The sequence below is a fragment of the Rhinoraja longicauda genome, chromosome 9, assembly GCF_053455715.1.
Source record: "Rhinoraja longicauda isolate Sanriku21f chromosome 9, sRhiLon1.1, whole genome shotgun sequence".
NCBI classification, from domain to species: domain Eukaryota; kingdom Metazoa; phylum Chordata; class Chondrichthyes; order Rajiformes; family Arhynchobatidae; genus Rhinoraja; species Rhinoraja longicauda.
The window spans coordinates 41,155,510-41,181,935 of NC_135961.1; the positions used below are offsets into that span (position 1 = coordinate 41,155,510).

General features: G+C 41.9%; 1 protein-coding gene and 1 pseudogene across 4 annotated transcripts in view; both read left to right on the plus strand.

Annotated features, from left to right (window-relative positions):
• The window catches only part of abhd12 (abhydrolase domain containing 12, lysophospholipase), a 97,948-nt gene that overhangs the window by 1,426 nt on the left and 70,096 nt on the right, over positions 1 to 26,426 (plus strand). For 2 of the 4 annotated variants that reach the window (XM_078405306.1, XM_078405309.1), the window contains exon 2: positions 7,114 to 7,708. The exons of 1 other annotated variant lie outside the window; for it this stretch is intronic. In XM_078405306.1, coding sequence (XP_078261432.1) covers positions 7,533 to 7,708 — 176 coding nt within the window. In that variant the 5' untranslated portion in view covers positions 7,114 to 7,532. The remainder of the gene's footprint in view (positions 1 to 7,113; positions 7,709 to 26,426) is intronic. One more of the 4 variants, XM_078405307.1, reaches the window with a different exon arrangement.
• LOC144596862 (NADH-ubiquinone oxidoreductase chain 4-like) lies at positions 2,304 to 3,719 on the plus strand (annotated as a pseudogene).

Genomic DNA, 26,426 nt, shown 5'->3' on the forward strand with positions numbered 1-26,426 from the left:
TAAATTGTACCCTCCGTGTCCCATGGTATTCACTGTAGATACTTCATAACAATCTATTTTGTTGAAATACATGTTTGAATGTGATTGTGCTATATTTGGTATTGTAGTTGTTTGGTATAGGTTTATTATTATAATCTATACCAAAATACAGTGAAACCTTTGTTTAGCATGCTATCCAGATAAGTCATCCATAAATGATTACAATCAAACCAGAGAGAATGCAGATTTAAAAGTGCAAGTACCACAATGAGCTAAATTGGGATATTGAGAACATATCCTCAGTTGAGGAGAGACCTGTCCAAGAGCCTAATAACAGCCTATTAGGATTAATTCTCCTCATCCTAACAATTCAATGATGACGAGATGTTATCCGAGAAGGCACATTTCAAGGCCACCACACCCCACCAGTACAAAAAGGCCTACGCTACAGAATAATTTTATTTGTTACATCAGACGTTTTTGTTTTCTTAGAATTTTTCTGAGCATTTTATCACTCCAGCCTAGCTCCAACCCCTGAACTAGGAAGCTGCTGACCACCTACAGGAATTTACCCTTTAGACCCTTTTGAAGTACCCCTACTTAATACTGCTGTATTCCTAGCTTCTGGCATTACAGTAACCTGAGCACATCATAGCATCATAGAAGGTAACCGAAAAGAGGCTATTGAAGCTCTCACACTTACAGTTATACTGGGCTTATATTTTACAGCCCTCCAAGCCATAGAATACTGTGAAGCCCCTTTCACCATTGCTGACGGAGTTTATGGAACAACCTTCTTTGTAGCAACAAATTTAAGGCAGCTCTTCTCCAAGAAGCCCTTCTTGCTTAAGTCCATTCTCCGCCACCTCCAGTTTAAATTCCATTTGGAATATTTTGGAGAACCAAGAACAGGTTTTCATGGCCTACATGTTATTATTGGTTCTACATTTCTTATCGTCTGTTTACTACGCCAAATTCTATTTCACTTCACATCAGAGCACCACTTTGGCTTTAAAGCCGTCACACTAGGTTAATTCCCGGAATGGCGGGACTGTCGTATGTTGAAAGGCTGGAGCGATTGGGCTTGTATACACTGGAATTTAGAAGGATGAGGGGGGATCTTATTGAAACATATAAGATAATTAGGGGATTGGACACATTAGAGGCAGATAACATGTTCCCAATGTTGGGGGAGTCCAGAACAAGGGGCCACAGTTTGAGAATAAGGGGTAGGCCATTTAGAACGGAGATGAGGAAGAACTTTTTCAGTCAGAGAGTGGTGAAGGTGTGGAATTCTCTGCCTCAGAGGGCAGTGGAGGCCAGTTCGTTGGATGCTTTCAAGAGAGAGCTGGATAGAGCTCTTAAGGATAGCGGAGTGAGGGGGTATGGGGAGAAGGCAGGAACGGGGTACTGATTGAGAGTGATCAGCCATGATCGCATTGAATGGCGGTGCTGGCTCGAAGGGCTGAATGGCCTACTCCTGCACCTATTGTCTATTGTCTATTGTCGATGGAGTATGATTATTCCTCTATGTATCAATTTATTGATGAGGTTCATAATACCTTTCTAGTATAAACTAGTACAAATGACTTCCAATCATTTAATCTTGGTTAAACTCCAAGGAGAGGTAATGAGCCTCATCATATTCTCTATCGCCATTACCGCCTTAATTTCCCTAATTTTAGTATTCATCGCATTCTGACTGCCAACCATTAACCCAGACAATGAAAAATTATCCCCCTATGAATGTGGTTTTGACCCTTTAGGCTCTGCACGCCTTCCATTCTCCCTCTGATTTTTCTTAGTAGCAATTATTTTCCTATTGTTTGACTTAGAAATTGCTATACTCCTTCTTCTCCCATGAGGGGATCAACTTTACTCACCATTTGTCACTATCATGTGAGCCTCCATCATTATTATTATTCTTACGTTAGGACTGGTGTATGAATGACTTCAAGGAGGCCTTGAATGAGCAGAATAGGTATTTAGTCCAAAAAAAGACAATAAATTGTGGTGAAAGTCCATAAATATCTTATGACCCCTATCTACTTTACAATTACCTCAGCATCTATTCTTAGCCTTACAGGGCTCGCTTTTATCTGATCCCATCTTCTGTCAGCCCTCATCTGCCTTGAAAGAATAATACTTTCCCTATTCATTGCAATTACCATCTGATCCTTAACAATAAACTCCCCCTCTTTATCTCTAGCACCTATAATTATATTAACATTTTCTGCCTGTGAAGCAAGCTCAGGACTAGCCCTACTTGTAGCTGCCACCTGTACCCACGGAACTGATCATCTTAACAATCTTAACCTCCTGCAATGTTAAAAATTCTTATCCTTACTACCCTTTTACTCCCAATTTCATGAATTTCACCCAAAAAATGAATGTGAACTTCAACTATCTCTAACAGCCTCCTAATTGCATTATTAAGCCTATTTTGATTTAAGTGGGATCTTGAAATAGGCTGAGACTACTCCAACCTCTTTCTCGGCATCGATCCCCTTTCAGCCCCACTCCTTACACTAACCTGCTGACTTCTCCCCCTAATACTTTTAGCTAGCCTAAAACATTTGACTGCTGAGCCCCACAAGCAACAACAAATTTATATCTCTTTACTTATTACTCTCCAAGCCTTCCTAATTATAGCATTTAGTGCAACAGAAATAATCCTATTTTATGTAATATTTGAAACAACACTTATCCCCACACTTATTATTATTACACGATGAGGTAATCAAACTGAATGCCTTAATGCAGGTATTTACTTTTTATTTTATACCCTTGCAGGCTCTTTACCTTTATTAATTGCCTTACTTTCTTTACAAAAAGATTTAGGCTCTCTGTCTATACTTATTTTACAATACCCAAACACTACTAACTTATACTCTTGAACTAATAACTTGAACTGATGAACTGCCTGTATAATTGCTTTCCTGGTAAAAATACCTCTCTATGGTGTTCATCTATGGCTACCAAAAGCACATGTAGAAGCCTCTATCGCCGGCTCCATAATTTTAGCCGCAGTTCTCCTTAAGCTTGGAGGCTATGGCATGATATGAATTATTGTCATGCTTAATCCACTAACAAAAGAAATAGCCTACCCATTCTTAATTTTAGCAATTTGAGGTATTATTATAACTAGCTCCATCTGCTTACGACAAACAGATCTTAAATCTTTAATCGCTTACTCATCAGTTAATCACATAGGCCTTGTGGCAGCAGCTATCTTAATTCAAACTCCATGAAGCTTCGCTGGCACCACCGCCCTTATAATTGCCCATGGTCTAATCTCCTCAATACTCTTCTGCCTAGCTAATACAAATTACGAGCGAATTCATAGTCGAACACTTCTTCTAGCCCGAGGTACCCAAATTATTCTACCACTTATAGGTACATCATGGTTTTTAGCTAATTTAGCTAACCTAGCTCTACTCCCTAGTCCCAATCTCATAGGAGAACTACTTATTATTACCTCCCTATTCAAATGATCAAACTGGACCATTGCCCTCACAGGCACTGGTGTTTTACTAATAGGAGCTCCACACAATGGAGCCCAACACCTCCACACCTACTTTTCCTTTCACCCTCCCACACACAAGAACATTTACTTATGTATCTTCACCTTCTCCCAACAATTCTTATTTATTACCAAACCAGGACTCGTCTTAGGATGAACATTTTGTGTTTATAGTTTAATTAAAACATTAGATTGTGGTTCTAAAAATAAAAGTTAGTCTTTTTATTCACCAAGAGAGGTCCAGAACAAAAAGAACTGCTAACTCTTTTACTCATGGTTCAACTCCATGACTCACTTAAGCTTCTAAAAGATAATAGTTATCTATTGGTCTTAGGAACTAAAAATTTGGTGCAACTCCAAGCAACAGCTATGAACTCATTCCTCTTCAACTCCTCATTCCTATTAATCTTCGTCATTCTTCTTTATCCTCTAATGCTGTCTATTACCTCACCCCAAGAAACTACTAACCCACATTGAGCATCCACCCATGTTAAAATAGCCGTTAAACTCTCCTTCCTTATCAGCTTAATCCCACTATTTCTTTTTCTCGACCAAGGGATAGAATCAATCACCACCAATTGAAACTGAATTAATATAGGACCAATAAATATTAATATAAGTTTTAAATTTGATCTCTACTCCATCATCTTTACACCTGTAACTCTCTACGTAACATGATCAATTTTAGAATTTGCACTCTGGTATATACACACAGACCCAAACTAACCGTTTTTTAAATACCTACTTCTTTTCCTCATAACAATAATCATTCTTATCACCGCCAATAATTTATTTCAACTTTTTATTGGCAGGGAAGGAGTAGGTATTATATCTTTCCTCTTAATTGGCTGATGGTATAGTCGAGCAGACGCCAACCCTGCATCCCTACAAGCAGTTATTTATAATCGTATTGGAGATATTGGACTCGTCCTTAGCAAAGCATGATTTGCTATTAACCTCAACTCATGAGAAACTCAACAAATATTTATTCTATCCAAAAATATAGATTTAATTTTACCATTACTTGGCCTAGTATTAGCTGCTGCCGGAAAATCAGCACAATTCGGCCTCCACCCATGGCTGCCATCTGCCCTACTTCACTCAAGCACATTAGTGGTAGCTGGTGTATTTCTTCTAATTTGACTTCATCCACTAATTCAAGATAATAAACTAATCTTATCAGCTTGCCAGTGCTTAGGAGCATTAACAACCCTATTTACAGCTACCTGTGCTCTTACCCAAAACGATATCAAGAAGATTGTAGCCTTCTCCACATCAAGTCAATTAGGCCTCATAATAGTGACCATTGGACTAAATCAACCTCAATTAGCCTTCCTCCATATTTGCACTCACGCATTCTTCAAAGCTGTACTCTTCCTCTGCTCTGGATTGTTGCCCAAATTTTGGACAAATTGTTAGTCAAATGCCGGAGATAGAAAGATAGAAGGTGTGAGACAAAGCGATTGAAGAGTTGCAAATTGTGAAGCCAGAGGAATGAATGTAGGTGGATGGGAAGGGGAGAAATAGGTGAAAATCCGTGTAGAGCAACAGAGGGGGAGAAAGAGGAGGGGGTGGGTTGTTAGAGGTTACCTAAAATTAGAGAATTCAATGTTCATACCATTGGGTTGTAAGCTACCCAAGCGGAATATGACTTCAGCAATGTTGTTCCTATAAAAAAAATTGTAATACTGCTTCAGTATCACTTATTAAATGTAGTCAGCTTGATACTGTTGGGAAGAAACAGATTGTTTGAACTGTTGCTCTGTTATCCTATTAATTGTGTGAATAATCATTGTTATGAATCTTGTGAGGACCTAATATAGTCACAAGAGATTAATTTGTATTTCAAGCAAATACTAGGTAGCTGGGGTTAAAGTGATCAGGTTTGTGTTGAGTGTCAGTGCAGCTTTTTGAACAAAGAAAAATTCAGGTCTCGGTCCAGACTTGGAACTGAAGCCGAGTGTGTGCTACAAGGTTAATGCAAAAGATTTGGTGACACTCATCACAGAAGATCAGGGATATTCTCATGACGTTCTTCCAATCTTTATCCCTTAATCAAGACCTAAAACAAATGGACTGATCTTTTATAGTCATACAGCACTGAAAACAGGCCCTTCGATCTAACTTGTCCATGCCGACCAAGATGCCCCATCTAAGCTAGACACATTTGCTCCCATTTGGGCCACATCCCTCTAAACCTTTCCTATCCACATATCTGTCCAAGTGTCTTTTAAATGTAGTGTAGTACCTACCTCAACTACCTCCTCTGCCAGCTCTTTCCATATACCCACCACCCTCTGTGAAAATGTTTCCCCTCAGGTTCCTATTTAATCTTTGTACTCTCACCTTAGATCTATGCCCTAGAGTTCCTGATTTCCCTATCCTGGAAAAAAAGACTTCATTCACCCTATCTATTCCCACTATGATCTACAAGAGTCGCTGCCTCAAAAAGGCAGCTAGCATCCTCAGAGACCCACACCACACTGGCCAACTCTCATTTCACTCCTGCCATCAGGAAGAGGTATATGAACCTGAAAACTGTGACGTCCACGTTCAGGAGCAGCTTCTTGCCAACAATCATCAGGCTATTAAACACGACAACCTCTAAATAAGCTCCGCACTACAACCATTACTGTTTTCTTTGTGTGTGCACGCGCACACACACACACACACACACACACACACACACACACAATACAAATCTTACTTGCAGCAGCACAACAGTAATGTGAACACAGTACTCGGTAAACACCATAATCAACAATAAAAAAGTTCAGTGTATGTGTGTGTGTATATACACTGAACTTTTCTTTTGTTAATTATGGTGTTTACAGAGTACTATGTTTACATTTACTGTTGTGTTGTTGCAAGTAAGAATTGTATTGTTTTGTTTTGGGACATATGACAATAAAACACTCTTGACTTTACACACTTATATAAAATCACCCCCACTTTGCATCCTGCGCTGGAAGAGATATAATCCTAGTCTGCCCTTTTGCTTAAGCCCTCAAGTCCTGGCAACATCTTAATATATCTTCCCTGCACTTTCCATCTTAATCTTTTCTATTGCAGGATGACCAAAACTGTACATAGTATTCCAAATATTTACTTTATTGTTGTTAATAGACATTTATTTCTGTGTGCAACTCAGCTATGTACTTTGGGATCTCCTGGAATATTAATTTAATTGTGTTTATTTGAAAGAAAGCCTGCAAATACTGTAAATCTAATGAAATGTTTCATTCTGTTAAATCACATGATAATCCATAAATCCACTAGACTATAGTATTAGTTACTAATTGATCATTATAAAATTTAACGCTTGATCGTGATTCAGTAAATAACGTGTCAACATGAAGCACTTTTATGTATTTAATTTTTTTTCAAAATGTATCACTGAATTTTGTTATCAATATCAGACAGTGCGTTTCACCTCCCATCATTTTTTGCCTGTGGATTCTCTTTCTCTCCCCACCGCCGTCAAAAATAGAGCTCGTTTTCTCCTTGGCTATTTTGCCAGTTACCTTAAACCCGTTGTATCTGCTTCTCGATTCTCCTACCATACGACGTAAGGTGGAATAATTCATTCTGTGTTTATTAAATCCAACTAGAAAGTCAACTTCCGGGTTGCTGCCACACCAAACACAGCTGATGTTATACATTCTTAAATCAGAGTTTTTTGAAACAGTTTATGCTACAAAGTCAACGAGTTGACGACCTTCTGCCAGCCTGAAAGATGGACGCCGCATGCACCGTGGAAAGGTGGGAGGCGTGCGCGCTGCAAGCGGGTGAAAGGTTGGAGGTTGCGGCTGATCAGATCAGCTGATTGCAAGAGGTGGGAGTTGCTGCAAACAATGTAACGGACTGGGTGCTTCCAGAAACACCGAGCACTGGCTGACTGAAGTCCATCCTCGCCGGTCCTTCCACAAACCTCCCCGGGGCTCTCAGCCTTCAGCCATTCTACTTGGATCCCCCCTCATCGCCTCTCCCAAGTTAAAAGGTGACTCTCGGCGTCTTGTTTTCCCCAGTAATGCGAAGGAGGGCAGATTCTCTGACAGTAGAACATGACAGGACCGTCACGACTCTGCAGAAGGACCCTACAATACCTGCTTCGAGACTGAAGCACAGCCACAAGGCAGCGAGCAGCAGGAAGGAGAACGACCTCGGCACAGACACCAAGACGGCAATGAGAATTGGCAGCCGGAGGTAAGAACGGGTCGTGGGCTGGAGCTGGCAGGACAAGTCACCGTATTACTGACAACTTCCGAATCTGCCTGGCTAATCCCACGGAACATGAACGGGTTAATCTGCTGCCTGGAAATTTCTCGCTTCCTTCGCGTTTCTCATCCAGTAACCTCAAAAGTAGCCCTTTTAATCAGTGAATCGGATCCGACCGTGGCTCTCACTGGCGTTGAGTCAGCATTTCTCAAAGACGGAAGAGGTCATTTACAAAAAAAGGCAAATAAATTATCTGACTACATTTTCAAATTGTGCATAGTTCAAAGATTATTAATCACTTATTAAAGATAAAGATATTTCAGATAAAGATATTGTATGAGTGCGGCACGGTAGCACAGCGGTAGAGTTGCTGCTTTACAGCGAATGCAGCGCCGGAGACTCAGGTTCGATCCTGACTACGGGTGCTGCACTGTAAGGAGTTTGTACGTTCTCCCCGTGACCTGCGTGGGTTTTCTCCGAGATCTTCGGTTTCCTCCCACACTCCAAAGACGTACAGGTATGTTGGTTAATTGGCTGGGTAAAAAATGTAAAAAATTGTCCCTAGTGGGTGTAGGATAGTGTTAATGTACGGGGATCGCTGGGCGGCACGGACCGAAAAGGCCTGTTTCCGGCTGTATATATATGATATGATAATGATAATATCTGAATCGTGTTTACTACAATGACATTCTTGTATCATCGGTTCGTAGTCAGGAAACTTTTTAATAATCGTTTGTTTGTATAATTGGAAAGATATTTTAGTATTTCTGTAATCGTTTGCAGCTTAGCTCACTTGAAGTTTCTAAAGTTTCAACTTGGAACGAGCTGCCAGAGGAGGTAGTTGAGGCATAACATTTAAAAGACACTTGGACAATACATTGATAGGAAAGGTTTAGAGGGATATGTTCCAAACGCGGGTAAATGGGCAAACTTAGATGGGGCATCTTGGTTGGTGTGAACAAGGTGGGCCAAAGGACCTTCCATGCTGCATGACTATGGTGGTAGGAAGAGACTATACAGTGATCAAAAGCTTTGGAGATGAGTCCATTGCTACTCTCTTTATCCCAACACTTCGTTTACCACATATCATGCATCAAATTACTTTAGTATAGTTTAGTACTTTAGTATAAGCAACCTGGTTTACACCGTAAATAGACACTTAAAGCTGGAGTATCTCTGCGGGCCAGGCAGTGTCACTGGAGATGATGTTTTGGGTCGAAACCCTTCTTCAGATTTTATACTTTAACCTAAAGTATTGTTTTTTGAAGTAAAACTCCCTCTAAAAATATTAATAAGAACGACGCATTTCCAGGATACTGCCTTTCTGGAATTTCCGAGAGTGATTTAAATTAATTTTCCTTATCTGTTTCCCAATGGATTCTCTCCCTCTCTCTTTCGGGACTACCTTCCTCTCTCAGACAGCCTTGCATGCTCTCTCTTTCAGACCGCCCCTACATCTGTTCCTCACATTCCCCTATGGATTTGATCCTCTTTTTCCTCCTCTCCTCACATTCTGTTCTGCTCCTGCTTCCATTGTGTTTCCTTCTTGGATTCACCCCTGTTCCTAATTCCATTTCCCATCATCCCTTCGGACTATTCCTCTTTCTTAAGCTCCTTTTCCTCTCAATTTATCTGCTGCCCACCCCCCCCCCCCCCCCCACACTCCCCCCTCTATCTCTCCTCCCCACTCTGTCCAGCACAAGCAAACAGAGTAGCAAGCTGTGCATTGCAGATTTGTCTATGGCAGCAGGAACATAAATGTTCAGTTAATCTTTTTATTTTGGTGATGGTTGATGCGGAAAGTAGATACAATAACAGGATAACTGTTATGTGGTAAAAATGGAAAATAAACTTGGGGCTTGAACTGGAAAAAGGAGGTGCGATTTTAGTCATGTTTTGAATTTAATCCCATGGCTATATAAAAAGAAGTGCAAATGTTAAGTCAGTAAAGACCTTTAAGGCAAAATTAATAAAAGGCGAGAGCAGGAGAACAGCAGTAATCACGGGGATTGATGGGGCCTGAAGAAGGATCTCAACCCGAAATGTCACCTATCCACGTTCTCCAGAGATGCTGCCTGAACCACTGAGTTACTCTAACATTTTGTCTTTTTTTAGTAATAGGCAATCATAAAAATTAGGCACATCTCCACCAGCAGTTCCTATATCCTCTTGATCCCCTTCTATTCAAGATTCAAGATATCTTTATTTGTCATCCAAAAAACAAGTAACGGCCTGGTAACGGCAAAATATAATAATACAGTCTAATCATAATATAATAGTAATTGTAGGATCAATCTTGATGAATTAGTCAACAAAAGGAGCAAATATACTTAATGCGGGAAACAGTGGTAGAGAGCTTTGAAGATGAGTCCATTGCTACTCTCATTATCCCAAGAACACTTCGTTTACCACATCATGCATCAAATTACTTTTATACTGTATCCTAAAGTATTGTTTTTGTTTTAAAACTGCTCCAAAAAAAAAGTTAAAAGGAGGATTTAGAGCTGGAGAGTCCTTAAAGGAGCTTAAAGGAGCAGTGATAAGCAGAATGCATTTTAAATGTAGCATACCATGCCAAGTTTGGTGCTATTGCATATCTGCTCTGCACTAATGCAATCTCTTAGAAGATTTTCTCTTAGAATAATTTAGGAAGATTTAATTCTCATGCCATTGGATTACTTCTACGCTAAGAGCTAGTTGGTTTTATGCTGAGAGATATATATTACTCTACAATAAATGTGTATAGCTATTCATAAAGTTACGCAATTACTGTTATTAGTTGTTTCATAATACCATAGAAAATATGGTCTCTAATTTGCTTTTCCTTGATTTGGATAATTGCAAGGGAGGTTAGAAGCTTGCACTGTTAAGTATTTTATCCATAATTTGTGGTGTCTTTGCCTAATATTAATATTTTGAATATTAATATATTAATATTTAAAAAAGGCATTGATACTTTTGCACTCAAGTTCATTCTCAATATTTGTTGTTTTGTTAAATAATGTTGGTGCTGTGTCTACTTACAGCCATTTACAGAAACATGAGCCGGCTTGTCCCTTAACTTGAAGTGATAACATGATTAACCGTCTGGAGCAGAGGTCAGGTTTAGAAGTAGAAAGGATTGGAAGGATTGAAATGTCACTCATTCCTTTCCTCCAGAGATGCTGCCTGACCCGCTGAGTTACTCTAGCATTTTATGCCTATACTTTAAATACACCAGCCTTTGTCATCTGCCAAACATCCATCGCCTGTATCCACTTATCACAGTCAGGCTGCATCCTGCTCCCACCTCTCTTTTCCAGCTTTCTTCTCCCTATTCCATCAGTCTGAAGAAAGGGTCCACACCCAAAACGTTGTTTGTCCATTCCCTTCACAGATGCTGCCTGACTTGCTGAGTTCTTCCAGCAATTTGTGTTTTGCTGAAGATTCCAGCATCTGCAATTACTGGTGTCTGAATGACTCTGCTTTAAATACAGTGATGAATATTTTACTTTGGCCCTCCAACTTGATTTAACATGACATGTCTTCCTGAATACTGTTGGTGAGAAAGTAAGTAGCTTATGATGGAGGTACAAGGAACTGCAGATACTGGAATTTTGAGCAAAACACAAGGTACTGGATGAACTCAGTGGGTCAGACAGCAATTTTGGAGGGAGAAACAAGGAACTACAGATGCTATACAAAAAAACCCACAAAAATTATGGAGTAACTCAGGGAGTCAGGCAGCATCGCCAGAGACCATGGATAGGTGACACTTTGGGTCGGGAACTTTCTTCAGCATCCTTGGAGGAAATGTCTGAAGAAGGATTCTAGATCAAAACATGGTCTGTCCATTCACTCCACAGATTCTGCCTGATCGGCTGAGTTCCTCCAGCACTTTGTGTTTTGAGGTAATTTATGATGGTTTGGTGAAGATCATCAAGCTGAAGGACATCTGTTCTGTCCTGACCTTTGAAGTACTTGATGATAAACCTGGATGGAAAAATAGTTTCACGCTTACCAAAGGTCAGGTTTAGAAGAGACAGTTGGGGAATAAAACTCTTTCCCAGATGAGTTCCTTTTCCCTGGAATTACATCCACTACCACACCCATTTGGATCTTCTGTTTTATTCTCTTGAAGACAGGAAATGGTGAAAATGAAATGTTATTATCTGGAATTATATAGAGCACAAATTAAGAGCCAACTATTCCAGACTAGGATTTATGCTCCATTGAAGTCTCCTAATTCTCTCCAGTCACTCCCAGCAGCATGTCTCTGTTCCTGTGCCTGTAGACAAGGAACTGCAGAAGCTGGTTTGCGAAAGTAAATACAAAGTACTGGAGGAACTCAAGTGACTCAGGCACTATGTCCGGACTTTTTGTGTCGGGACCATTCTTCAGACTGAAGGTCTAAAGAAGGGTCCCGACCCGAAACATCACTAGTGAAGTCAAGTCAAGTCAATTTTATTTGTATAGCACATTTAAAAACAACCCACGTTGACCAAAGTGCTGTACATCAGTTCAGGTACTAAGAAACGAACGTACAATGGCACACAAACATAATAGCACATACATAAACAATTCACAGTGCCCCCTCAGAGGGCCTCAAACGCTAGGGAGTAGAAATAGGTTTTGAGCCTGGACTTAAAGGAGTCGATGGAGGGGGCAGTTCTGATGGGGAGAGGGATGCTGTTCCACAGTCTCGGAGCTGCAACCGCAAAAGCGCGGTCACCCCTGAGCTTAAGCCTAGACCGCGGGATAGTGAGTAGCCCCAAATCGGCCGGCCTGAGGGACCTGGAGATAGAGTTAGAAGATTTGTGATTATAGTGGTGGGGGAGGGGGGGGGGGGGGGGGGGGCAAGCCCGTTTAGGGCTTTGTATGTGAATAGGAGGAGCTTGAAGTTGATTCTATCCCGTACTGGGAGCCAGTGGAGAGAGACCAGAATCGGGGTGATGTGGTCCCTTTTACGGGTACCCGTCAGGAGTCTCGCTGCGGCGTTTTGGACCAATTGCAGGCGGGACAGGATGATTGGCTGATCCCAGTGTATAGGGAGTTGCAGTAGTCTAGACGGGAGGAAATGAATGCGTGAATGATTTTTTCAATGTCAAATTGGAGGAATGGTTTGATTTTAGTTATGGTACGAAGCTGGAAGAAGCTGGCTTTTACCACAGTGTTGACTTGCTTGTCAAACTTTAATGCAGAGTCAAATATCACGCCAAGGTTTTTGACATGCGGCTTGACTAGGGAGGATAGGCTTCCAAGGCTGCCTGTTATCGTTTTGATGGAGTCGGGTGGGCCGAATAGGATGACCTCACACTTGCTCTCGTTTAGTTGAAGGAAGTTCTGTGCCATCCAACATTTTATGTCCTCAAGGCAGTGCATGAGGCTGATTAAATTTGACCGGTTGTTGGGTTTCAGGGGGAGATAAAGCTGTGTGTCATCCGCATAGCAGTGGAAAGAAATGCCGTGCCTTTGAATGATTTGGCCGAGGGGGAGCATGTATAGAGAGAAGAGATTGGGGCCTAGGATGGAGCCTTGTGGAACCCCGCAGGAGAGGCTAGCTGGGGAAGAGGAATAATTGCCTGTTGATGGACAAACTCCTATTTTTGAGGAAGGAAACGAACCAGCTCAGGGCAGTGCCATCAATGCCAACCCCGTACCGGAGACGGTCAATAAGGATGGTGTGGTCCACTGTATCGAACGCTGCGCTGAGGTCGAGAAGGAGCAAGATTGCACAGTTGCCGGTGTCGATGGCGAGAAGCAGGTCGTTGTGTACCTTCAACAAGGCAGACTCTGTGCTGTGGTGGGCCCTGAAACCTGACTGGAAACTTTCCAGGATGGTATTTTAGTGTAGGTAAGGCAATAGTTGATTTAGAATTGCCTTTTCAAGGACTTTTGACAGGAATGGCAGTTTGGAAATGGGTCTGTAGTTGCTAGGCAAGATGGGGTCTAGGTTAAGTTTTTTCAGGAGGGGCTGGAAACAGGTTGGAACAGTGCCAGTGGCCAGAGAACTGTTGATGATAGAGTGGATGCTGGGACCGGCTATTGCAATGACATCCTTCAGAAGGGCAGTGGGGACAGCATCTAGGGGGCAGGTTGCAGGTTTCATAGTGGAGACAAGCTTTGCAAGGGAGGATAGAGTGACGGGTTGGAAACAGTCCAATTTAGATGAACAGACCAGTGAGACAGCTAGGTCATGGGTGGGAGGGGAAATATTCATTCTAATGTTCACCACTTTGCTAGTGAAACATTTAGAGACTTCTTCGCACTTAGCAGGGGACCCAACTAAGCTGGTACTGGCGGCGGGACATTTGACAGAGGTAATAGTGCTAAATAGGACCTTGGAATTATGAGAGTCTTTGGAGATAAGGTCGGAAAAGTATTGTGCTCTCGCAGACTTTACTGCTTCCTGGTATTTGAGAAGATTGTTTCTCAGAATTTCGAAGGAAATTTGAAGCTTATCACATTTCCACCTCCGTTCTGATTTTCTGCACCCTTCTTAGGGCTCTGGTGGTGCCATTGAGCCAAGGCCGACCTTTGGGCTTAGGCTTTTTCATTTTAAGAGGAGCAACAGAATCCAGGATGGAAGAGCAAGTGGTATTAAATAAAGAGACGAGATCCTCAGTGCAGAGATGGGGGGAGAAGCCTCAATAGTGCAGATGTTGGGGGCAGCTATGAGAGCCTCGGAGAACTTACTGGCAGTCAATTAGTTTATGTAGCGGGAGTAACGAACAGGGAGATGAGATTTGGCGGGAGAGAAAGGCAGAGATGCATCAAATATAATATCGCTATGATCCGACAGACAAGCCTCAATAATTTGAATATAGCAGATTGGGAAACCGGACGATAACACTAGGTCGAGTGTATGGCCTAGCTGTGAGTGGGTCCAGTGGTAAGTAGAGTCAGATTGAAGGACTCAACCAGGTGCATAGATTCACTCACAAGAGGCTTGGTAGGACAGCAAACATGAATGTTAAAGTCACCATGAATCATGACCCGGTCAAATTTGGGCAAAATGTTAGAGATAAGATCAGCAAATTGGGTGATGAAGTCCTTATGCATTTTTGGTGAGCGATACACAAGAACAATTAAGAGGGGATAGACTAGGCCTACTTTAATTAGTTGCACCTCGAAACTGGAGAAATGATCAGCGTTCAGGAGGCGGCAGTTGAAATGTTTCTTAAACACAGTGGCTAGACCCCCACCGTGTCCGGAGAGCCTAGGTGAGCTGAAGAGGTTACAGTCATCAGGACATGTTCTCAAGAGATGCGGCCTAACCCACTGATTTACTCCAGCACCTGGTGTCTTTTCTTTCTCCCATCTGCCCATCTAGCTTCCCATTAAATGGCTCTGCAGTATTCATCTCAACTACTCCTATTGGAAGGAAGTTAGGGTAAAGATCTGTATTCCCTATTTGATTTTTTTTTTGTGACTACCTTATTTTGGTAATTTATCTTTATTTTCCCAAGAATTGTTTACTTTCATTTCAAAATAAAATCATCTAAATAAACTTCACACTATTCCTATGCTATCCCACTTTCTCATCCACTCCCTACACAGTAGGGGCAATTTACAGAGGCCAACTAACCTACAACATGCACGTCTTTGGAATGTGGGAGAAAACCGGAGCACCCGGTGGAAACGCGCACGGTCACAGGGAAAGTGTGCAAACTCCACACAGACATCGCCCAAGGTTAGGATCAAACCTGGATTTCTGGCGCTGTGAGGCACCAGCTTGACGGCTGCACTACTATGCCATGCCATGTTGAGGCAGGAGCTTCAATGTCGGGAACCACGACCGCCCCGACGTGGCAACTTCAACAGCCTGATCGCAGGAGAAGACGGCAGGGGAAGAGAAAATACATTTTGGCCTTCCATCACAGTGAGGAGGTGACTGGAGGAGACTCACTGTGACGGATGTTTCTTTTTTTTGTTTTGTGTTGGTTTGTGATTGTGTGTGTTATTGCTTCTTTTTATTGCTCTTATTGTTGGACTGTGGGTAATGGAATTTCGTCCAAAAGACTTGTTTTTTTGGATGACAATAAAGGTTATTCTGATTCTGATATCAAATGTATTTCAGTGATTCACTAGAAACTGCAGATGATGGAATCTAGAGCAAAACAGAAAGTGCTGGAGGAACTCAGCGGATCTGGCAGCATCTGTGGAGGGAATGGTCACACAACGGGATCGGGACTCTTCACACAAAACCCTTCCTCACTTCACAATTTTTCATCTTGGCTGCCGGTCCTGTCTGCAGTCTTTCACATGTTGACCACCCCATTTTTCATTTCCATTGTTGCTTTTATTTTGTATCTTTAATATAGTAACTCTTTCAAGGGCTATTTAAAAGGGTGTTATTGTAAAAAAAAAAACCTTGACGTGCGTGTAAATAAAAAATACACCTTGAGGCTTCATATTTGTAATTCTCCACAAATGTATCATGATTAAAATTCCTGTTAGGTACATTAGGTATCATAGCTAATCATGATTAAAATTCCTGTTAGATCATCCCTCAGCACTTGCTTTTGAGGAGTAAAGAGCCCAGTCTGTTCACCCCTTTGTGGTATTTCTAACCTTGCATTTCTGGTATGATATTTATGAGTTATTTTCCCCAGTTCCTCTCTTTCCTTTCAAGTGCGAGGCAACCAAAATAGTACCTGGTGCAACTGATCCAAGGTTGGATTAATTCTGCAATTCATCATCGTGTTTCTGTTTTGCCCTCTCAAAATAGAACTAGTTTTGGACAGACCAAAGAGCGTATTTCACCAAGTTGATGGTCTTGCAGCACCACTTCCATCTCTGAATATGTCCCTGGGAACAGTCCATAAATCAGAAAATCCTCAGTTACAGAGCTGTTTAGAATGAACTGGTCACTTGCATCATTCTTCGGACCCTCTTCGCAAATCCACACTCTGCGACGAGTTGGGCAACTATCTCCTCTCTGTAGCACCCGTCCCGAGGGCAGCGTGCATCGGTAGTAAGACTGAATGTACAGGAAGAATCTGACTGGGAGGGCCTTTCGCAGCGCCAGCCAAGCAAAGGCTCTCAGCCCACAATGTCTGAGAAAATTAAACCATTTATCACAACAACCCTGTGATTTGAGGAGTGGCAGAAAATGCGTCAGGCTGTGAAATCACATTTTTTGATTTCATGTTTTATGTAAATAGCCTTATTAATATGAAGTCTGGAAAATAGTCCTGACCTGGAAGGTTATCTGTCCATTCCCTCCACAGATGCGGCCTGACCCAGAATTCCTCCAACACTTTGTGTTTTTCTCACAATTCCAGCATTTGCAGTTCCTTGTGTCTTCATATTGATATGAGTTTGCTGCATGTATTTCTTCTAATTTGCTCCTTTTTCATATTCTATATTTGCTCCTATATTTCCCATCTGAATGGATCTATGCATAGCATGGAAATTGGGTGAAGAATGTTTTTAGAGAATGGAGAGAAAGGTTGCACTGGTGGAAAATGGTACAAAAAAATTTTGAAACAACTAACATTTGATTCGACAAATTTCAGTAGACGTTGAATGACTGCATCAGCAATGAGAAAACAAATCTACATTGTTGCTAATCAATTGCTCTGCTAAATCTAGAGGAACATAGAGTTCTTGAAATTTTAGTATCGCTTTCATTGCAATTCCAGGAAGTAAAACCAAGTCTTTCCATGGGAATGTAAATGCATTATTGTTTTCTTTTTATTTGAGATGCTATCCTTAATGGAAACATAAGAAGATCTAAGCTAAGAGGAGAAAGATTTACTTGGAACCTGAGGGGCAAACATTTTTCCACACAGAGGGTGGTGTGTATATGGAATTAGCTGCCAGTAGAGGTAGCTGAGTCAGGTACTAAAGCAGCATGTAAAATACATTTGCGGTGTTGGGGGGGGCGGAGGTACATGGATTGGAAACATTTAAATGGTTACAGGCCGAACGTGGGCAAATGAAACTATCTTAGATGGTGCATTTTAGCGGCATGGACGAGTAGGGCCGAAGGCCTGTTTTCATGCTGAATGACTATAACCAGAATTCCACTCAGCCCTTTGTGCCTTCATCATCTATATACTAAAACTCTCGTTTGTTATCTTGTTTGTGACTGAACTTCAGCCAAAACGGTGCACGATAGCGTGACAATTTTAGGCCCACCTCACTCACCATTGTCACTTTAGTGATAATGCAAGTAGTTTCATTGAAATCGGTGTTATATTTTTAGTTATTCACATTTTAAAGTTTAAAAGGAGGGGAGGGGACGAGGGAGGAGGGAGGGGGGAAGGAGGGAGGGCGGAAGGGGGAGTGGGGGAGATGGGAGGACGGGGAGGACAGGGTGCTGCACCAATGCAGGAGAGCTTTGGGCCCAACGGGTCCACTTTGTCTAGTCATTCAATAAAATCTCAATGAACCTTTTGCTTTAGCTTTACTTTCTTTGCTAACCTCATATCCATTGGTTCCCTTAATAGCTAACAAATCTATCAATCACTTTCTTAAATCTACTTCAGTGACTGAGCCTCCACCACTTTCTTGGGTAGAGAACTCTAAAGATTCACGTCTCTCAGTGAACTCCTTTCTTCTTATAGACCAGGGGCCTCCAAACCTTTCAGCAAGAGCTCCACATTATATATTTGGCACATTTTTTGCGGGCCGTAGGAAAAAAATAAAGTGTGAGCGTTATAAATTTAATAAACTCAAAAAAGTTTAGACTAGGTTACGTTAGATTAGGTTAGGAAAGGTTAAACTAGGTTAGGTTAGTTTACATTAGGTTTATATGGCAAAAAATAAATAATATTCAATTTTTTAAAAGCGCTTGAAATATTGGAATATATATGAAACTAGGTGCAGGAGGCCATTCGGCCCTTGGAGCCAGCACCGCCATTCATTGTGACCATGGCTGATCATCCACAATCAATAACCCGTGCCTGCCTTCTCATATCCCTTGATTCCACTGGCCCCTAGAGCTCTATCTAACTCTCTTAAATCAACCCAGTGATTTGGCCTCCACTGCCCTCTGTGGCAGAGAATTCCACAAATTCACAACTCCCTGGGTGAAAAAGTTCCTTCTCACAGTTTTAAATGGCCTCCCCTTTATTCTAAGACTGTGGCCCTGGTTCTGGACTCCCCCAACATTGGGAACATTTTTCCTGCATCTAGCTTGTCCAGTCCTTTTATAATTTTATATGTCTCCATAAGATCCCCTCTCATTCTTCTAAACTCCAGTGAATACAAGCCTAGTCTTTGCAATCTTTCCACATATGACAGTCAATCTCGTGAACCTACGCTGCACTGCCTCAATTACAAGGATGTCCTTCCTCAAATTAGGAGACCAAAACTGTACACAATACTCCAGATGTGGTCTTACCAGGGCCCTATACAACTGCAGAAGAATCTCTTTACTCCTATACTGAATTCCTCTCGTTATGAAGGCCATTAGCTTTCTTCACTGCCTGCTGGACCTGTGACTTTCAGTGACTGGTGTACAAGGTTCTTGCTGCACTTCCCCCTTACCTAACCTGACAACATTGAGATAATAATCTACCTCCTTGTTTTTGCCGCCAAAGTGGATAATCTCACATTTATCTACATTATACTGCATCTGCCATTCATCTGCCCACTCACTCAACCTGTCCAGGTCACCCCGCAACCTCCTAACATCCTCTTCGCAGTTCACACTGTCACCCAGCTTTGTGTCATCTGCAAACTTGCTAGTGTTACTTCAAATTCCTTCCTCCATATCATTAATATATATGGTGAATAGTTGCGGCCCCAACACCGAGCCTTGCGGCACTCCACTCGCTACTGCCTGCCATTCTGAAAAGGACATAGGTATACAATTATTTATAAAACAGAAAAAATACAGTGACCACCACTGGGAGAGAGAGAGAGAGAGGGGTAGAGAGGGGGGGGGGGGGAGAGAGTCGGGGTAGAGGGAGTAGCAGGTGAGAGCGGGAGCACGGGGAGGGTGTCGGAGGGGCCAGTGAAGGAGTGCCGCCACTTACTCTCTCTCTCTCCCCCTCTCTCTCTCTCTCTCTCTCTCTCCCTCGCTTTCCCTCTCTCCCAGAGCCAGCGAGATCAGCGCCGCTGCTCCACTCTCTTCTCCGGCCCGTCTCCCTCTAACGCACCAGGGTGAGCTGTGGTGGCGGCGAGGAGGGAAGTTTCCTTGAGTCTGTTGTTTGCAATGCTCCAGATCGGTGGCGATCCGCTCTCCAGTGAACCTTCTCCGGCAGCTTCTGCCTCCAGTCCCCCGGTGTCTAAGAGCTTGCTGCAGGCCGGATAAAATTCCGTGGCGGGCCGGATGTGGCCCGCGAGCCATAGTTTGGAGATCCCTGTTATAGATGATAGACCCAAAGTACTGGAGTAACTCAGTGGGTCAGGCAGCATCTCTGGAGAAAAAGAATACGTGACGTTTTAGGTCGAGACGCTTCTTCAGACAGGAAGACAGACCCGAAACATCACTTATCCTTCTCCAGAAATGCTGCCCGACCAGTTAATTTACCCCAGCACTTTGTGTCTATCTTTGGTATAAACCAGCATCTGCAGTGCTTTTGTTTCCACATTCTAACTTTCTTCTTATCTCATTTTGGAATAGCTGACCACATACTTTAAGACGGTAACTTCTGATTCCAGCTAGGAGAAACATCAATTCCGCACATACTCTGTCGAGTCCTTTAAGAATGGAATGTTACACATTTTACTGATGTAACTTCTCATTCTTCTAACTAGAGTGACAAAAAGTCCAGTCTGTTTTAATCTTACATTGTACAACAGGCTGCCTCTCGCCTCTCTGCCAGTATAGCCTTCGTTTGGTAAGGGGACCAGATTTGTCCATTGTATTCCTGTAGACGTAGGCTGTATGTGATGCGAACAGGAGATCTCTACTCTTGTACTCAATTCCTCTTGCAATAAAGACCAGGGTATTGTTTTCTTTTCATTTTGGTTGCTGTACCAGCGTGTTAACTCTCTGTGATTCATGTACAAGGACACCGAGATTCCTTTCAACACTTACATCTTGCCAGTTATTGCCATTTTTAAAAAGTGTCTTTTTTCCTACCAAAGTCGATGAATTCACTTTTTTCAAGAACCAAGAGTGTTTAATTGTCATATATACCAACAATGGAACAGTGAAATTCTTACAGTTGAAACAATCAACTGCTGGTTTACAAAAGAAGACATCAAGTGCTGGAGTAACTGTGTGTTAGTTACCTACAATTAGACAATTCAATATTCATCCGGCCGGATATGCAGCAGGATTGACAGACTTGTAAACATAATACACGTAGATAACATATAACAAAACAATTCAATACATTAATAACCCCAATACTAGTGCAAATGAGCTTGACGTCCCTGGTGCAACCAAAATCTTTTACTGCATTATATTGCATCTGACTCGTTCTTGCACATTCACTAAGTCTGTTGATGTCCCCTGAAGCACGTCTGCATGTACCTCATGGCCCACACCACCACCTCGCCTTGCATCATCCTCCTCGATCTTCCAGCTCTATTTGCTCCAAGATTGTGAGGGAATTTTATTTATTTATTTATCAGAAACGGCTCCAGTGTCATTCATGATGCACACTGCCTTTCTGGATTCTCTGTGCACCAGGAATGAAACATTTTGTATTTATGCTAGTACTAATATATATTTATTATAAGTGGCGACTCCTTGTGTGTTCTTCCCAGAGAAGGATCTACCTCTACTCTTTAAATGTCTTTTCTACCTGTAAGTACAGCACCATTTCTAAATATTCTAACTTTTTCCCAGGATAGAAAATCAAATACTGGCATGCATAGCTTTAAGGTGAGAGGGGCAAAGTTTAAAGGAGATGTGCAGGGCAAGTTTTTTTACAGAGGCTGCTGAGTGCCTGGAACATGTTGCCCGGGGAGGTGGTTTTTTGTTGTTACTATTGTACTTGTAATTTAATTGCATTTTTGTATATCTGATCTGGTTGGATAGCATGCAAAACAAGCTTTTCACTGTACAACAGTACACGTGACAATAATAAACGTAAACATGTGTGAATCAGCTCTCCCTTTCATGCTGTGGAATCTTACCACCCGAGGGCAGATCAAGGACACTGGAAATTAAGACTCATTAACTGCTTCTTTGTAAAGGCCTGCTTCTTAGTATGGACCTGAAATGCATACCTGTTTTTAAATTCATGTTTTGAATAATTCAGTCTTGAGGCAGGCCTTATGCCATGTAGAAAAATCTTGCCGTGATCTTGTTTTTCCTAAGGAAGAGCTGTTATTACTTTCAAATGTATTTAAATACACAACCACTTTGCATTCGACAAGATCCTCTGTTTCTTGATTCCTCTACCCTGGGTAAAATACTCTGATTTCACCCTAGCTATTCCCTTCATGGTTTTATACACCACTTTCAGATCACCCCTCAGCCTCCTGCGCCCCAAAGAATAAAGTCCCAGCCTGCCCAACCACTCACTATAGCCCAGAGCCTTGAGTCCTGGCAATATCCTCATAAATCTCTGCATTCTTTCCAGTTTGATGGCATCTTTCCTATAGCAAGGTGAGCAAAACTGAACACAATACAGTACTACTAAACCTCTCGTAATCGTGTCTTTTAAATGTCACCATTGTACTCACCTCTGCAGCCTCCTCTAGTTTGATATATGTGAAGAGATTGCCCCTCTGGTCTCTCTTAAATCTTTTCCCTCTCATCATGAACGTATGTCCTCTAGTTCTGGATGACTCCATCCTGGGGTCAAGGCTGGGACTATTTACCATATCTGTGCCTGTCATGATTTTGTCACCCCCTCAGCCACAGGAAAAAAGTCCCAGCTTTTCATTATAACTCAAGCCCTCGTGTCCTGGTTACAACCTGGTGAATCTTTTCTGCACCGTTAAATATTTGAATATATTTGTTCAGAGTCTGAAGATGGGTCTTGACCCAAAACGTAAATGTTGTGAGTACCTGCCTCATCTACCTCCTTTAGCAGCGCATTCCATGTACCTACCACCCTTTGTGTAAACAAAAAGCTGCCCCTCAGGTTCCTATGAAATCTTCTCCCCCTCCCCCCCCCCCCCTCCTCACCTTAAACTTATATCCTCTGGTTCTTGATTCCCCTCCAGCACTTTCTGTCCTGTTGTGTCTGAAGAGGATCCTGACCTAAAATGTCGCCTGTCTATTCCTCCACAAATGCTGCCTGACCCACTGAGTTCCTCCAGCATTTTGTTTTTGCATCATCTGCAGTCTCTTATCTCCATTTGTTAATATTATGTTTTTCTAATTTTCCCAAATCAATTCAGTCAGAAATAACATTTGTCAGTGCATATTTCAGCAATTTACCATTTGTGATCCATATTGCGGATCATAGTGCGAGAGGTTGGACAGACTTGCATTGTTCTCTCTGGAATGCTAGAGGTTGCGGGGAGAAGTGAAATTTATATAAAATTATAGCTTTAAAATGAGAGGGACAGAGTTTAAATGAGATGTGTGGGGCAAGGTTTTTTGTGGGTGCCTGGAACGCGCTGCTGGAAGTGGTAGTGGAGGCAAATACGATAGAGGCATTTGGAAAGGATCATGGACAAGCAGGTAGTATAAGAAAATAACTGCAGATGCTGGTACAAATCGAAGGTGTTTATTCACAAAATGCTGGAGTAACTCAGCAGGTCAGGCAGCATCTCAGGAGAGGGAATGGGTGACGTTTCGGGTTGAGACCGGTCTGAAGAAGGGTCTCGACCCGAAACGTCACCCATTCCTTCTCTCCTGAGATGCTGCCTGACCTGCTGAGTTACTCCAGCATTTTGTGAATGGACATGCAGGGAATGGTGGGATATGGATTATGTGCCGGTTGATAAGAGATGCTCTTGGCATCATTTTCAGCACGGACATTGTGGGTGGAAGGGCCTGTTCCTGTGCTGTACTGGATTTCATGAATGATTTTATATTTACAAAATAGTTTCATAGTGTAATACTGCGAAATGGAATGTACCTGTCTGAACATCTTGTGCACCTTGTTTAAAAAGAACATGAAATTACCATTGTACAACTTTTAGTTTTATCTGTAGGAAAGAACTGCAGATGCTAATTTAAATCAAAGGTAGACACAAAATGCTGGAGTAACCCAGCGGGACAGGCAGCATCTCTGGAGAGAAGGAATGGGTGACGTTTGGGGTCAAAACCCTTCTTTAGACATGTCAAGGGATTGGGCGGGACAGAGACAGAATGTAGTCGGAGACAGTAAGACTGGTGGGAGAACTGGGTTGGGAGAGGGGATGGAGAGAGGGAAAGCAAGGGCTACTTGAAGTTTTATCTAATTATTTTAATATTTTATTCCCTTAACTTCTGTTCCTTTATTGTTGGAGTGTTTGAATCTGATTTTTGTATTTGAGCTAAATATCCTCATAATTAAGTTAAGGTAATCATCTTAATAATTAAGTTGGTTGCATGTTGTAATTAGTTCTCCAGATATGGTTCAGGTAACCTAATGGAAACCGGAGTGGTCTGTGAATCTATTTGTTTCCATGTGTGTGTTGTAGAGCATCTTGATTAGGGGACAATTGTAATTGCTATTGAGGGCGTGCAGCGTAGGTTCACTAGGTTAATTCCCGGAATGGCGGGACTGTCGTATGTTGAAAGGCTGGAGCAATTAGGCTTGTATACACTGGAATTTAGAAGGATGAGGGGGGATCTTATTGAAACGTATAAGATAATTAGGGGATTGGACACATTAGAGGCAGGAAACATGTTCCCAATGTTGGGGGAGTCCAGAACAAGGGGCCACAGTTTAAGAATAAGGGGTAGGCCATTTAGAACGGAGATGAGGAAGAACTTTTTCAGTCAGAGAGTGGTGAAGGTGTGGAATTCTCTGCCTCAGAAGGCAGTGGAGGCCAGTTCGTTGGATGCTTTCAAGAGAGAGCTGGATAGAGCTCTTAAGGATAGCGGAGTGAGGGGGTATGGGGAGAAGGCAGGAACGGGGTACTGATTGAGAGTGATCAGCCATGATCGCATTGAATGGCGGTGCTGGCTTGAAGGGCTGAATGGCCTACTCCTGCACCTATTGTCTATTGTAATGATTTGAAATACATTTTCAAGAACACACCAAATTGCTATTTTGTTTTCTTTATTTCCATAGTAAGGATTTGATTTTAACATTTATAAGCAAATCTTAAATCCTCTTTGTTTTTTAAATGTATGCAAACATGCAATGAAAATACCAATGTGTGAAATATTAATTTATTAACTTTAGAAGTCCTTTTCAGACTTTGAGGAAGCATTAATACTTTTTATTAATAGTTTTATTAGCTTCATCTTATAACTGCTTCTCTAACATGTAATGCATCCTTGACAAGGCACCAGGTTGTGTCATTTAACATGCAGAAGTGGAATAATAACTGGCTGGGGTTGTATTACATGGAGATAATGGATACCCAGGAGGGATTACAGTACTCTGCAGTAATTCCATCAAGGGAATTCAGGTAGTATCGTAAATAACATGAGAGAGATTAACTGACAACGTTGAGATTGTTGGTACATTTCCATAGTGTAATTTTAAAAAAACTGATGTAGTTTGGTAATAATTTTAGGTAGAAGCAGGTCCTTCAGCCCAATTCGTCCATGCTGAGAACAATGCCTACTCGCGCTAATCCCGTTTGCATGATTTAGGCCTTAATCTCTCTACTTTCCTATTCAAGTACTTGTTCAAATGTCTTTTAAGTTCTTTGCCTCTGCTATTTTCTCAGGCAACTCATTCAATATAATCACAACCCTCTGGAAAATCTTGCCCCTCAGATCTCCTTTAAATTTCTCCCCTCACTGCAAACTGATGCTCTCCACTTTTAGGCTCCCCAACCCAGGGAAATAGACTATTGCTTCGAATATACTCATAATCCACTCACTATATCTAGTACACTTGTCTCTCATCCCCGCGTCCCATATTTCCCCTTTATTCCTCGAGCAGGATTTCCCTTCATAAATCCATGCTGACTTGGACCAATCCTTTTACTGCTATCCAAATGCGCCATTATTAGCTCTTTAATAATTGACTCCAGCATCTCCCCCACCACCGATGTCAGGCTAACTGTTCTATAATTCCCTGTTTTCTCTCTCCCTCCTTTCTTGAAAAGTGGGATAACATTAGCTACCCCCCAATCCACAGGAACTGATCCCGAATCTATTGAACATTGGAAAATGATCACCAATGCGTCCACGATTTCTAGAGCCACCTCCTTGAGTACCCTGGGATGCAGACCATCAGGCCCTGGGGATTTATCAGCCTTCAGACCCATCAGTCTACCCAATACTATTTCTCGCCTAATGCAAATTTCTTTCAGTGTCTCCCTAGATCCACCGTCCTCTAGTACATCTGGGAGATTGTTTGTGTCTTCCTTAGTGAAGACAGATCCGAAGTACCTATTCAACTCTTCTGCCATTTCCTTGTTACCCATAATAATTTCACCCGTTTCTGCCTTCAAGGGACCCACATTTGTCTTTACTAATCTTTTTCTCTTAACATACCTAAAGAAGCTTTTACTGTCCTTCTTTATATTCTTGGCCAGCTTCCCCTCGTACTTCATCTTTTCAGCCCCTATTGCCCGTTTTGTTACCTTCTGTTGTCCTTTGAAAGTTACCCAATCCTCTGGCTTCCCGCTACTCTTTGCCATGTTATACATCTTTTCTTTTAGTTTTGTTCCATCCCTAACTTCCCTTGTCAGCCACGGTTGCCTCTTACTCAGAATCTTTCTTCCTCTTTGGAATGAATGAGGTTATCTT